This window comes from Tyto alba, unplaced genomic scaffold, assembly GCF_018691265.1.
Source record: "Tyto alba isolate M040663 unplaced genomic scaffold, T.alba_DEE_v4.0 Super-Scaffold_8, whole genome shotgun sequence".
Lineage (NCBI taxonomy): Eukaryota > Metazoa > Chordata > Aves > Strigiformes > Tytonidae > Tyto > Tyto alba.
This window is the reverse complement of record NW_024881329.1, coordinates 23,911,376-23,925,165: the sequence shown is the minus strand read 5'-3', so window position 1 is coordinate 23,925,165 and position 13,790 is coordinate 23,911,376. Positions and strand designations below refer to the sequence as shown.

The following is a 13,790-nucleotide window of genomic DNA, read 5'->3' as shown; positions in this document are numbered from 1 at the left end:
CCAAACCCTCCTTGGGTCCTCAACCTCCCCAACCCTCCCCACACCCCCCTGGCACCCCTAAATCCCCCAGCCACCCCCCCACCGGCCCGGCCCGGCCCCCCCGGAACCCTCCAGACAGGCCGTGCCCCCCCCCCCGGCTTTATTACACCGCAGGATGGCGTCCCCCCATCCCAACCAGTAACTAGTTACTGGTGACCAGTAACCGGTGAGGGGTTGACCCCCCCCCCCCCGCCTTGTGGCTGTGGCCTGAGCCCCAGACCCGCCGGCGGCTGAAATCGGGGGGCACCCACCGCCCCCCCCCCCCCCCCCCTCCACTGCGGCCCAGCACCGGGCCTCGAAACGGGGGAAGAAACCGGAAAATCGGTTGATTTCGGGTGCGGGCGGAGGGAACCGCCAGCGCGGCGCGGCCGCTGCCTTCACTCTCCACCCCGCCTGCCCCTCCTCCTCCTCCTCCTCCTCCTCCTCCTCCGCCGTGAATCCGCCTTCCCCGCAGAGCCCGAGCGTGGGCTGGCGGCGGGGAGCAGGCCCCGGCCTGCCGCGGGGACGGCGGGGGAAAAGCAGCAAAAAAGGGACGGAGAGGGGTGAACAGGGGGCATAAGGAGGAAAAAAAATTAGGGAAAAAGGAGGAGAAAAGGGGGGGAAGGAGGAAACTCAGAGGAGTAACAAGGAGGCATAGCGAGGAAAAAAGAAGGGAAAAAGGAGGAGGAAAGGAGGAAAAGGGAGGATAAAAGAAGGGGAAAGGAAGATAAAGAAGGAAAAAAGGGAGAATAAAGAGGGAAAAAGGAGGAAAAAGCCGAAAGAAGGAAAAATAAATAAGAAAAAAAGGAGGGGAAAAGAAGGAATAAAGAAGGAAAAAAAAGGAAAAGGGAGAAAAAAGAAGGCAAAAGAAGAAAGAAGGAGGAAAAAAGGAGGAAAAGAAGGAAGGAGTGGAGAAACGACAGCAGCGAAACGGCTGCAAAGTAAGAGCGGGGCGGGGGCTTTGGGGGTGCCCCCCTGCCCCGCGGCGGGTTGGGGTGAGGTGGGATGTTGGGGTGGGCTGGGGGTGCCTGGGGTGGTCGCCCCAGGATGCTGCGGCCGCCCCTGCTGCCGGCTGGGGAAACTGAGGCAGGGCGGCCCCCGGAGCCCCCCCCCGGCCCCGGCCCAGCCCGGTGCCCGCTGCCCAGCGCCGGAGCTGCCGCCCCCGGCCGGTTTTTCCGGCTCCCGGCGTCTCGGCGGGCGCGACCGGTGCGGCGGGTCCGGCCCCGGGCGGGGGGGCAGCGCCCGCCCCTCCGCAGGCACGCCGCCGGCCGCTGGGCAGTCCTGCTGCTGAAGAGATTTCATCTGATTTGATTTATTTTTTATGCATTCAGAACACTTAGGTACAAACTCAGGTTTTAAGACTGCTTGCCCACCTACTTATCTATCAAAAATATTTATTATTTGTTTTAGTTAGTAATACTTCGTATTTCTTTCCTTACCTACACATCTATTCATCTATCGAGAACATTTGTTTATTTCTTTCTATGCCCTTTATTTATAGAGATTACTTATTTAGGGATTTATTAAGAATATTGATTTATCTATCCACTTATCTACCTATCAAGAATATTTGTTTGCTTACTATTTATTTATCTATATAACTATTTATTTACCTATATGTCTATTTATTTATCGAGAATATTTATTTACTTATTTATTTCTCTGTTTTCGCTGCACTTTATTACTTTATATTAAAATTAATATTAATTATTAATAATAAATAAACAGATGTTGAGCATTGGCCACCATCCCCTTCCTTTTCTTTCCCCCAAGACCCTTCTGCTCTGGCTCTAAAAGAGACGAGAATGGCTCAGAGGGCACCAACCCCCTTGATTTTCTCCCAGGCTTTCACCACCTGCCCAAAAAACTCCCTTTTTTCCCCAGTTTCCACCCTCCCCAGGCATTTTCATCACTGCTTATCGCCGTTGTTGCCATCACCCCTCTCCGAGCAGGGAACGCCGGGGTCCCCGGGGGCTTTGGGGGTGAGACGTCCCGGGGGGCACCGGGGGGACAGGGTGGGACACCCGGCCAGGGCGGAGCGGCCGCGCTCCTGCCTGCGCAGAGGGTTTCAAAGCCAAATTTACCCATTTGCCTGACTATTTCAAAGGCAAATTTTCCAAATCTCTTGAGTGTTTCAAAGCCAAACTTCTCAATTCTCTTGAGTACTCCAAAGCCAGATTTCCAAATCTCTTTGCAGGAGCATCTTTGCCGGGCCGAGTTTGCAGGAAAACACAGGACTGACCTCTCCCTGACGCTGCTTTGGCTCCATCAAACTCAATTCCTCCTAGGTTGGTTTGGGGGTTTTTTCCCTCTTTCTGTGCAAACGGGAGGCAGATAAAATCCACACGTATCCATGGCATTAAGTTTTTTAACGGTGATTTAGAAGCGTGCGCGGCCAACGTTTTATTTTTCATTATTTAAATGAATGTAAAGGAATGGGGGAGAAAAAAAATCTAAGCTAAACAAGCCATACCTGGTAAATATATTGGACTAATATATGTGTTTTTTCTTGAAATACCCAAGTTTTACCTTCTGAGGGAGAGGTTTGGGATGCGGCTGTTCCTGGACGGACCCGGAGCGTCCCCAGGGGCCTGATCCGGACCCGCCTGAGGCAGGACGCCACGGTGAGGGTCTCGATGGAGCAGCCGCCCAAGCAAGGAGGGACGGTCCCGGCCCCCTCCAGCGCCGAAGGGACCCGCCAGGTCCCGGAGGAGGCCGTCGGTGGGGATGAAATGCCGGCTGGTGGCCGGGAGAGCCCGGCACCGGCCGAGCCACGCGGCGCAGAGGAGGACGTGGCTCCCAGCCCTGGCGTGGGGCAGCCGGGCTGCGCCCCGCACCTTCCCTCCGATGAGCATCCCAGGGAAGATGCTGGGGAGAAACAGCCCCAGGAAAGCAGGGGGTCCCCGCTGGGTGCCCCCCTGCCCAGCCTGGGTGCCGGGGCGGTGGGGTTACCGGCTGAGCCCCCCCGAGCCCGGACCCCCACTCGGGAAGCGGAGGCGGATTTTTATTGCGTGAAGTGGATCAGCTGGAAAGGCGAGCGGACGCCCGTCATCACGCAGAGCGAGAACGGACCCTGCCCGCTCCTGGCCATCATGAACATCCTCTTCTTGCAGTGGAAGGCAAGCAGGGTGCTGGGGGGAGGGATTTGGGGGGGCTGGTGAGGGGGGGATCGGGCTCGGCTCCCCCCACATGGCAAGGGGAAGGAGCCGGGGGCTGGTCCCCAGCCTCTCGGTGCTTCCAGGTGAAGCTGCCCCCGCAGAAGGAGGTGATCACATCCGAGGAGCTGATGGCACATTTGGGTGAGGTCCCCGGGGCCCCCGTCAGCCCCCCACCCCACTGCCGGGAGGGCGGCGTGCCGCGGGGCGTGGGCTCGCTGGGGGCTGACCGGCGCTGCCTCGCAGGGGATTGCATCTTGTCCACCCAACCCCGGGAGCCGTCAGAGGGGCTGCAGCTCAACTTCCAGCAGGTGAGGAGCGAGGCCGCCTGTCACCCAGCCCAAAAATTGACCCCCCCGCCCCATCTCAGGGAGCACCGGTGGCCTTAGGTTGCAAGATTTGGGGTGCCAGCCCACTCCCCAGTCAGGCCCCACCTTGTTTCTTCCCCACCCAGAACATCAACGACACCATGATGGTCCTCCCCAAGCTCTCCACGGGGCTGGACGTCAACGTGCGGTTCACGGGTGTCTCGGACTTCGAGTACACGCCCGAGTGCATCGTCTTCGACCTCCTCAACGTCCCGCTCTACCACGGCTGGCTGGTGGACCCCCAGGTGAGCTGGCCCCACGGCTGTCCTGGCCGGTGGCTTGCGTGGGTCCAGGGACGCAAGGGAATGATCCGGGGGGCTGGTGAGGCGCTGGCCCAGGGTGCCCAGAGAAGCTGTGGCTGCCCCATCAGGGGTTCAAGGCCAGGTTGGACGGGGCTGGGAGCCCCCTGGGCTGGGGGAAGGCGGGTCTAGACGGTCTTCGAAGGTCCCTTTCCGACCCAACCCCTCCCATGACGGCTCCTTCCCCACGGTGGAAGCCTCTTGGACGTCCCCGTGGCGGAGGTGGTTGGGGAAGGTCCCAAGTGAAGCGTCCTGCCCTTGCCCTGGGCCGCTGCGGGCGGGAGGGAGGGAGGGAGGGCAGGTCCCCGCCGAGCCGGTGCTCACCCCCCCGGCCCTTCCCCTCCCCACAGAGCCCCGAGGTGGTGCGAGCCGTGGGCAAGCTCAGCTACAACCAACTGGTGGAGAAGATCATCACCTGCAAACAGGCCAGCGACTCCAGCCTGGTGAGCGAAGGTAACGGCCCCCCACTCCCCGGGGGGGTGTGTGTGGGGGGGTCTCGACGCCCCGGCCCCACTCCCACCCCACTCTCACCCCAGGGCTGGTGGCGGAGCAGTTCCTGGAGTCCACGGCCTCCCAGTTGACCTACCATGGGCTGTGCGAGCTCACGGCCGCCGTCAGGGAGGGCGAGCTCAGCGTCTTCTTCCGCAACAACCACTTCAGCACCATGATAAAGCACAAGGTGCCGCTCCAGCCCCTTCCCCGGCTGCCTTCCAGCTGGCTGACACCCCCCCCCCCCGCACTGGGGGGGGGCTGACTGTCCCCTGTCCCCTCTCCCCAGGGCCACCTCTACCTGCTGGTGACAGACCAGGGCTTCCTGCAGGAGGAGAGGGTGGTCTGGGAGAGCCTCCACAACGTGGATGGGGACAGCTGCTTCTGCGACACCGATTTTCATCTCAGCCACGCTCCGGGCAAGGAGGGGGCCGCCACAGCCCCCCCGGATCACCGGCTCCAGCAGAGACAAGTGGACCAGGTAGGGGACAACCGGTGGCAGCGAGAGGACACCTGAGTCCCGGCCCAGCTCCAGGGGATGCTGTGGGGTTTGGGGCTGCTGTGCTGACCCCCCCTCTCTCTTTCTTCCTCCCCCCCCCCCCCCCCAGGATTATATGATCGCCCTGTCACTGCAGCAGCAGCAGGGACACGACCCCTCCGCGCTGAGTGACCTGGAGCTCGCTCGCCAGCTGCAGCAGGAGGAGTATCATCATCATCATCATCAACAGCAGCAGCAGCAGCAGCAGCAGCGGCCGGTGCCAGCGCAGGTAACCGGCTGCACCCTCTCGGGCCTGCAGCGTGGGGTGCGGGTGCTTGTCACCCCCTAACCGCCCCCCCCCCCCGCCCTGCCCCACCACCCACTCCCGGGAGGGAGGGCTGGGGGGGGGCGGCAGTGTCCCCCCCCCCCGCATTGTGGGGGGGTCTCTGCGGGGTGTCCCCAGCCCCCTCCTCGTGCCCGCAGGGCCGCGCGCGGCCGCCGGCCGGAGAGCGGAGGCAGCGGCAGAAGCCGGACTTGGACTGCACCCTCCTCTAGCCCGGCCCCCCGTGGGGGCCCCCACACCCCCCTGGCCCCCCCTGCAGCTCCCAGCCAGGCTGGGGCATGTGGGGGGTGCCCGGGGCCCCCCGAGTCCCCGCTCGCATCTCTCCGGGGAGATCCCCCGGGGGTCCCTGGGGACAGGAGTGGGGACACACAGAGAATTACCTGTCACCGGGACCACCCAAATCTTTCCAGTGGCCTTAATATGAGGGGGCCCCCCCACCCGGGGGGGGGGGTCCCACCCCTTGGTCCCTGCTCTGAGACGCGGGGGGACACGCGTCTGGCGGGGGGGACATGCACCCCGTGTCCGAAATGTGGCCTTAGCCCTTGGCAAATAAAGGACTTGTCCTCACGTGCGCGGGTCTGGCCGTTTGACACCAGTGGGGACCTCTGCCCCCCCTCCACGGACACACGGGTTTGGGGGGCTTTGGGGTGATGGGATCCTCCATACCCCACAGACACGTGGGGCTGGGGGGTCTTGAGGGGGGTTGGGGTGGTTTTGGGGTGATGGGAGCCTCCACAGACACACGGGTTTGCGGGGTTAGAGGAGCATTTGGGGGGATTTTGGTGTGATGGGAGCCTCCACGCCCACGGACACGTGCGTTCAGGGGGGCTTGAGGGGGATTTGGGGGAGTTTGGGGTGACGGGACCCTCTGCACCCCCTGGACGTGCAGGTTTGGGGGGGTTAGAGGGGAATTTGAGTAGGTTTTGGGGTGATGGGAGCCTCCACGGACACGCGGGTTTGGCGGGGTTAGAGGGGGATTTGGGGGGGTTCTGGGTGACGGGACCCTCCGCTCCCCACGCACAGGCGGGTCCGGGGGGTTTTGGTGTGACGGACACGCGGGTTCGGGGCCCCCCGCGGGGTGCGGCGGCGCGACCGGCAGGGGGCGCTGTGCCTCGGGACCGCCGCCCGCGGGGGGGGGCGTGTACGGGGGTGAGTGGGGTCTATAGGGGATGTATAGAGTGTATAGGGGGGGTGCAGGGGCGAGGGCAGGGTGTGCCCAGGGGGGCGTATAGGGCAGGAAAGGTGGGGGGCACGGGGGGGGGCGGGGGTAATGGGGGATGTGTGGGGTACGTACAGGGGGCGTAGGGGGTGAGCACGGGGCGTTTCCGTGGGTGTGGGGTCTATAGGGGTGAGCACGGAGCATGTCCGTGGGTGTGTGTGGGCGTCTATAGGGGTGAGCACGGGGCGTGCCCGTGGGTGTGGGGTCTATAGGGGTGAGCACGGAGCATGTCCGTGCGTGTGTGTGGGGCGTTTATAGGGGTGAGCACGGAGCGTGCCCGTGGGTGTGTGTGTGGGGTCTATAGGGATCTATAGGGGTGAGCACGGAGCGTGCCCGTGGGTGTGTGTGTGGGGTCTATAGGGGTGAGCACGGAGCGTGCCCGTGGGTGTGCGTGGGGGGTCTATAGGGGTGAGCACGGAGCGTGCCCGTGGGTGTGTGTGTGGGGTCTATAGGGGTGAGCACGGAGCGTGCCCGTGGGTGTGCGTGGGGGTCTATAGGGTGAGCACGGAGCGTGCCCGTGGGTGTGCGTGTGTGGGGTCTATAGGGGTGAGCACGGAGCGTGTCCGTGGGTGTGTGTGTGGGGTCTATAGGGGTGAGCACGGAGCGTGCCCGTGGGTGTGTGTGTGGGGTCTATAGGGGTGAGCACGGAGCGTGTCCGTGGGTGTGCGTGTGTGGGGTGTATAGGGGGCTATAGGGGTGAAGCACGGGGCGTCCTGGGCGCACGTACAGGGGGCACGTAGGCGGCGCCCGAGACCCGTCCGTCCGTCCGTCCGTCCGTCCGATCCCCGCCCCGGGGATGGATTGCTCACGCCTGGCGCCCCGCCCCGCCCCGCTCCCCTCCGGGCCCTCGGTGTTGGCGGTGACGTCACTCCCGCCCGCTGCCTGGCGCGGGGCGCGCGCGCGGAGAGGGGGGGGTGGGGGGGGGGGCGGCGGCAGCGCGAGGCGGCGGCGGCGGCTCCGGGCGGCGGCGGCGCGTGAGTGGGGCGGGGGGGGAGGGGGGGGGTCGTGTCCGTTCCGTGTCCGGTTCCCCGTTCCCCTCCCTCCCCCCCGCCTCAAGCCTCGGGGCCTCCCCGCTGCGGCGGGCCCAGGCCCGGCGGCCCCCCCGCCCCCCCCCCCGCCAGGCCCCACCGGGGCCCCCCCCCCCGGTTCCCCCGGCCGGGCGGGGCCGGCCCCGGGCGGAGACGGTGCCCCCTCGGCCCGCAGCGAGGCCCCGGGGTCCGGGCCCCCCCCCCGGGGCGACCGGTACCCCCCAACCGCGCCCCCGCCGCCCCCCCGGGCCCGCCCGCCATCCGGTGCCCAGCGACGCTCCCGCTCCTGGTTTTTTCTTCTCGGTGACCTACAAAATTTCAGCGTTTTCTCCCTTCCCCGCAGGATCGCTCCTAAAATCACCTCGGGGGGGGGGGGGGGGGGAGCCCGGCTGTCGGTGCCTTCCCTCCCCCCTCCCCGCCCCCCCCGGTCCTGGCTCCTCTCCCCCCCCCCGAGCCCCCTTTTCCCGGGGGGAGGGAGATGCCGCCGGCCCTGACCGGGGCCTCACCCCGAGTCCTCCCACGCCCCGGCTGCCGCCCTGCCCGTTACCTGCCCGCGGCACCGCCGGCCCAGTCCGGCCCGTTCCACCCCAGTCCGGCCCGTTCCGGCCCGTTTCTTCCCATTCCGGCCCATTTTGTCCCGTTCCAGCCCGTCCTGTCCCGTTTCATCCCGTCCCAGTGGGAACTGGGCCACGCTCCCCCCCTCGCCTTGAGAACCCAGCCCCGGCCACTCCTCTCCCCCCAGTTCCCGGAGCGAAGCTGGTTCCTCCACGCCGGGGATTTCCCTCCCGGGGGGTGGGGTGGGGGGACGACGGGGACCCCCCAAGACCCCCAGCCCAGCTCCCCAAAGTGGGGAGAAACCAGTTTGTGCCCAGTGCCGGTGAGGAGGGGGAGGAAGAGCCGGGATGCGCCGACCCCACGCCCGGTGCCAGCGCTGGGCTTCCCCCCCCCCCCCCCCCCTCCCCGCGCCCGCCGGGAGCCTTTTTAAGGCACAAAGGGGGTTATTGTGCCGCCGGCAAATCCCTAAATCCTGCGCCGCGGGGCCGCCCGCCCGGCCCGGGGGCGGGGGTGGGCTCCGTGCCTCAGTTTCCCCACCCCCCGCCTCAGCCTTGGGCTGCGCACCCAGGATCGACTCCCGGCTGGGCAGAAAAAACCCCGTGTTGGGGGGCTTCCCCCCTCCTCGTCACCCCGGGGCTGTGCTGGTGCCCGGGGTGGGGTGGGGGGGGGGTCCCGGGGAGCGGGTGCCCGGTGCCAGGGTGCCGTCCCGCCGGTGGGACGCGCGAGCCGGCCCCGGTTAATCATCACCCGCCGACCTCCCCCGCCGCAGGGAGCAAAGTCCCTCTGTGCCGGAGCCGAGCGCCCGGCCGCCCCGTGAGGGGGGGGGGATTTTGCCACCCCGGGGGGGCTCGCTGGGGCGTTGCAGACGCGAGCGGGGACCCCCAGTTCCCGGCGGGCCGCGGCCCCTTCCTCACCTCCTCGCTCTTTTCCTCCCCCCCCCCCCCCCCCCCCCAGCATGTTTCAGACCCTGTACAGCTATTTTTGGTGGGAACGGCTCTGGCTCCCGGCGAACCTCACCTGGGCCGACCTGGAGGACCGGGATGGGCGAGTCTACGCCAAAGCCTCCGACCTCTACATCACCCTCCCCTTGGCCTTCCTCTTCCTCGTCGTCCGGCACCTCTTTGAGACGTGAGTCCCTTCCCTGGGGTGGGGGGACACACCCCCACCCACCCCCCCCCCCAGCTATCCAGGTCTCCCCACACCCGGGGCTGGGGACAAACCCTCGGACGCCTCGCCCTGCCCTCGGCCTGGCCGGGGCACCCCGGGGTGGGGGTCCAGCCCCTGTCCCCTCCCCCCCCCCAGACCACATTTTGGGTCGGGGATCTGCCCCCGCACAAACCCGGCTTTGTGCATCCTCCGCCGCCCTTATCGCGGCGCGGTCGGCCGCGGGCCCCGGCGGTTAAGGAGCGATTTGTTGGGCAAACAATGGCGAGCCGAGGCCGGGAACAGACGGGGCTTTGTTGGGATGATGGGAGAAGGGGGGCGGCCCCCCAACCCCGCCGTGACAGAGGGACCCGGGGGGGATTCCCCTGTGGTCAAACCCACCTTGGAGAAGCAGCAGCGGGATGGGGAAACTGAGGCACGGGGTGGCTGTGGGTCCCTGGGTGGCTTTGGGGCCACATCAGCCGGGTGACACAGAAATAGAGATGGTTTATGTGTGCGTGTCCGTCCGTCCGTCCCACCCCCCCCCCCCCCGACTCCTTCCCCAGGTACGTGGCCACCCCCCTGGCCGGGCTGCTGAACGTCAAGGAGAAGATCAGGTTAAAAGCCACCCCCAACGCCGTGCTGGAGAAGTTTTACGCTGCCACCACCAAACACCCCAAGCAGGTGAGGGGATGGGGGGGGTCCCCAAAAGGGGCTCGGCGTGGCTTGGGGTGTGGGGGGGCGGGACGGGCGGTGACGTCCCCGCTGTCCCCCCAGGCCGACGTGGAGATGCTCTCGAAGAAGAGCGGCTGCACGGTGCGGCAGGTGGAGCGCTGGTTTCGCCGCCGCCGCAACCAAGACCGGCCCAGCCTGCTCAAGAAGTTCAGGGAGGCCAGGTGAGAACCCGGCGTCACCGTCACCCTGCGGGCCACCTCCCCTCGGTCGTGGGGGGGCTCGGGGGCACCCGCTGGGCGGGCGGAACGTGGGGCTGGCGGGTCCATCCTTCTCCCTCCCTCGCCCCGGTGCGCGTCTGAGGACCATCTGCTTCCTTTTTCCAGTTGGCGATTCACGTTTTACCTTATTGCTTTCATTGCTGGCATGGCTGTCATAGTGGATGTAAGTATTGCGTGTCCCCCCCCAGCGCCTACCCGGCCCCCCCGGCCCCCTCTAACACCACTCTGCCTCTCTCTCCTCCCCGCATCCCGCAGAAACCCTGGTTCTACGACCTCCGGGAGGTGTGGAAGGGATACCCCATCCAGGTGAGCGCCCGACCCCCTCCCAGCCGCCGTTCCACGGCCCTTCCTGCCCCCCGGGAGCTGCCTGGGCGATGGGAGATGGGAACCGGGGACCCCGGGGGCGCGGGAGGGTCTCTGGCACCCGCGTGGGTTCAGCTGACGCACGGAGAGGGGCTTTGGGTGCCGTGGGGGGCAGAAGGCTCCCCGGGACACCCGTGGGTCCGGCTGGCGCCCGCGGAAAGGGATCAACCTCCCCCTGGGGCGCATGGAGGATCCCCCCCAGCCTGTCCGTTGGCTTTCAGAGCATGCTGCCCTCCCAGTACTGGTACTACATGATCGAGCTCTCCTTCTACTGGTCCCTGCTCTTCAGCATCGCCTCCGACGTCAAGCGCAAGGTGGGCTGCGACGGTGGGACGGGGGTGGCAGAGGCAGGGACGTCTTGGCAGGGTTTCCTCTGCCCTCGTGGTGGGCAGCGGGCTGGGGGGGATCTGGGGCCATGGCGGGGGGCGGATCTGGGGCCACGGGGGGGGGATCTGGGGCCATGGGGGGGGGATCTGGGGCCACGGGGGGGGGATCTGGGGCCACGGGGGGGGGATCTGGGGCCACGGGAGGGTGGATCTGGGGCCACGGGGGTGGATCTGGGACCACAGGGGGGGGATCTGGGACCACGGGGGGGGGATCTGGGGCCACGGGGGGGGATCTGGGGCCACGAGGGTGGATCTGGGGCCACGGGGGAGGATTTGGGGCTATGAGGGGGATCTCGGAGGCGAGAGGGCCAGCGGGGTGCTGGGGGTTAGAGCCAGGCTGCTGTAACCCCCCGGCTGCCCCTTTCCCCGGGCGCAGGACTTCAAAGAGCAAATCATCCACCACGTCGCCACCATCATCCTCATCAGCTTCTCCTGGTTCGCCAACTACATCCGTGCGGGGACGCTCATCATGGCCCTGCACGACTCGTCGGATTATCTGCTGGAGGTGCGTGTGTCCCCCCCCGGCCCCCTCCACGCGGCCACGCCCTGTGTCCCCTCCCCGACTTCACCCCCCCCCTCTGCCCCCACAGTCCGCCAAGATGTTCAACTACGCCGGCTGGAGAAACACCTGTAACAACATCTTCATCGTCTTCGCCGCCGTCTTCATCGTCACCCGCCTGGTCATCCTGCCCTTTTGGTGAGCGCTGGCGGCCGGTGACGGGGTGGGGAAACTGAGGCACGGGGCAGGGAGACCCACTGGGGGTGGGACGCTGCTCCCTGCCCGTAACCGAGCTCTTTCTCCCGGCAGGATCATGCACTGCACGGTGGTTTATCCGCTGGATCTCTACCCGGCGTTCTTCGGCTACTACTTCTTCAACTTCATGATGGTGGTGCTGCAGTCGCTGCACATCTTCTGGGCCTACCTCATCATCCGCATGGCCCAGAAGTTCATAACTGGAAAGGCAAGAGGGGGCCTGGGGAGGGCTCGAGGGTCCCAGCCCCGTGGGGCGGGGGGGGAAGGGGCTCCATCCGGACCCGGGAAGGATGGAGGGGGCGGGGTGTGAGGGGAGACCCCCAGCCCGTGGAGCCGAACTGCGCTCGGCTTCCCGAGTCCCGGACTCCCTTGGTGAGGAGACACCGCGGTGGTTGGGGTGGGGGACGCTGGGTGCCAGCAGGACAACAGGGCGCTGCTGACTGAGCTCCCCCCTTTCCCTTTCTCTCCGCCCCCCCCCCCCCCCCCCCCAGGTGGTGGAGGACGAGAGGAGCGACCGTGAAGAGACGGACAACTCGGAGGAGGAGGAGGAGGCGGCGAAGAACGGGCCCCTCTCCAACGGCCACCCCGTCCTCAACAACAACCACCGCAAAACCGAGTGAGCGCCCTCGGCCCGGCTCTGCGCTGGCGGGGGCGGCCGGGGGCCCCGCCGGAGGCCAAACCCGTGAGATGTCAAATCCCACCGCTGCCACCCTCCCGTAGCGCCAAGGTCCCCGTCCCCTCGTCACCTTCCCCCCTCCCTGGTCCAGCAGATCAAACCGGGACCCCGGAGAGCCCCTCTCAGCCCCCAGCCCCCCTCGGCCGCCTCCCCCCGGCGCGGGGCCGCGGCACCGGTCGCTGTTCCTCCCCCTCACGCTCACCGTTGGTGCCCTTTCTGCCTTTCACCCGCTGCCTTAATCCACCGCGGTGCCCCGGGACAGGCAGGAGGAGGAGGGCTCCTTCCCCCTCCCCTTCCCGCAGCCCCCTCGGGTGGGCTCCAGCCCCTCGCCGGGCTCCAGCCCCGCGTTGTTCCCCCTTTCCCGACCGTCCCCTTGCCGGAGGGGAGCGCGTCCCGCTGCTGCCTCTTCCAACACTGGGGGAAAAGCAGAGCCCTGACCCGGGCCCGGCGTCGCTGCCGGCACCGGGGAGCGGTGGAAACGCCGGCGCAGCCGCTGCTCCGTCACCCTCGGGGGGCTCGGAGGGGGGAGCGGGTGAAGTTGGGGTGTTGTGGTGGCTGAACGCTGAGACGACACTGCGGAAGCACTCGGGGAAGGAAGCTGCGGGGTTTAGTCACTACCAGCGTCTCACGGAGGAGTTTAATCCCCTCATTTCTTTTCTGTAAATGAGTTTCGAGTCTCTCCCTCTCCGTGGCCTCTCCTGGTCCCTTCCCCAGCTGTAACAGGACAAATTTGCAACTGATTTTTTGTTTTGTTTTGTTTCTATTTATTTGGAAGACAGGAGGAGCCGGGCTTGGCTCTGTCTCCCGCATCCACCCAGGATGCAGCGAGACCTCCCAGTGCGGAGGGGTGGGGGGAGAAGGACCATTAACCAACGTCAGACCAAAATGTGTTCTGTTGTTTCTGTTTTTTAAAAAAAAAAAAAAAAAAAAATAAAAGGTTAAATATATTAAAAGTTAAAAACTAATAAACTTCGGTATAAAAAAATAAAGGGCTTGGGCATCTTCTGTGGCTGGCACAGTGGCCCTGGCCCCTGCGGGGGTCTGGGGGTGGTCAGCTCAGCACAGCCCCCTTTAGCTTTCGTTTAGGCACTGCTAAAAGTGGCCAGATTTGAGTGTTTGGATATTTTTACTTTTTTTTTTTTTTTTTTTTTCCTCCCCCCCCCCCCCCCCGAAAGCTCTCCCATGTCTTCACAACCAGCCGGGAGTGTGGGCTTCAGCCGCCCTCCTCGCCCCACCAGGATGACAAAGCCGCTATTCAGGTGGACGCTAAGGATGGAACTGGAGCTCGCGGAGGCCCTGGAAAGGTTTTTAAGAAGAAAAAAAAAAAAAAAAAGATTTAGCGTGGAAAAAAAAGCCTCCCTTGTGTGAGAGTCGCAGGGGCTGCTCGTGGTTCGGGTGCCCGAGAGCTGGGGGTGGCGGCTGGAACCCGGTTTTTGCTGCTGCGGCTCTTCCTCCCCCCGCCCCGCCCGGGGCTTTGTGCTTCGAGATCGGGTTCCAGTTTGTGAAAATCGGCCTCCAGGCCCGTGTTCACAGAGGTTGACTGAACCCTTCGGATGGGCAGGT

At 65.6% G+C, this 13,790-nt stretch overlaps 2 protein-coding genes across 4 annotated transcripts; both read left to right on the top strand.

Moving 5' to 3' along the window:
• The first annotated feature begins 903 nt into the window (after positions 1 to 903).
• LOC116959552 (ubiquitin carboxyl-terminal hydrolase MINDY-1) lies at positions 904 to 5,717 on the top strand. 2 transcript variants are annotated; one of them, XM_042785300.1, is made up of 11 exons: positions 904 to 959; positions 2,216 to 2,306; positions 2,542 to 3,137; positions 3,260 to 3,317; positions 3,420 to 3,484; positions 3,628 to 3,786; positions 4,191 to 4,293; positions 4,377 to 4,519; positions 4,661 to 4,810; positions 4,938 to 5,096; positions 5,291 to 5,717. In XM_042785300.1, the coding sequence occupies exons 3-11, from the start codon at positions 2,655 to 2,657 to the stop codon at positions 5,360 to 5,362; spliced, it is 1,392 nt and encodes a 463-aa protein (XP_042641234.1). In that variant the 5' UTR covers positions 904 to 959; positions 2,216 to 2,306; positions 2,542 to 2,654; the 3' UTR covers positions 5,363 to 5,717. The 2 variants fall into 2 exon arrangements, with proteins under 2 accessions (XP_042641234.1, XP_042641233.1); XM_042785299.1 differs by having other exon boundaries at positions 4,619 to 4,810.
• A 1,592-nt stretch (positions 5,718 to 7,309) lies between these two features.
• On the top strand, positions 7,310 to 12,967 carry LOC122152590 (ceramide synthase 2). Of its 2 annotated transcripts, none has more exons than XM_042785301.1 (11): positions 7,310 to 7,343; positions 8,907 to 9,080; positions 9,662 to 9,779; positions 9,873 to 9,991; positions 10,154 to 10,211; positions 10,304 to 10,354; positions 10,633 to 10,725; positions 11,174 to 11,302; positions 11,388 to 11,494; positions 11,606 to 11,759; positions 12,043 to 12,967. In XM_042785301.1, the coding sequence occupies exons 2-11, from the start codon at positions 8,908 to 8,910 to the stop codon at positions 12,169 to 12,171; spliced, it is 1,131 nt and encodes a 376-aa protein (XP_042641235.1). In that variant the 5' UTR covers positions 7,310 to 7,343; position 8,907; the 3' UTR covers positions 12,172 to 12,967. The 2 variants fall into 2 exon arrangements, with proteins under 2 accessions (XP_042641235.1, XP_042641236.1); XM_042785302.1 differs by having other exon boundaries at positions 7,328 to 7,343; positions 8,904 to 9,080.
• The last annotated feature ends 823 nt before the right edge of the window (positions 12,968 to 13,790 follow it).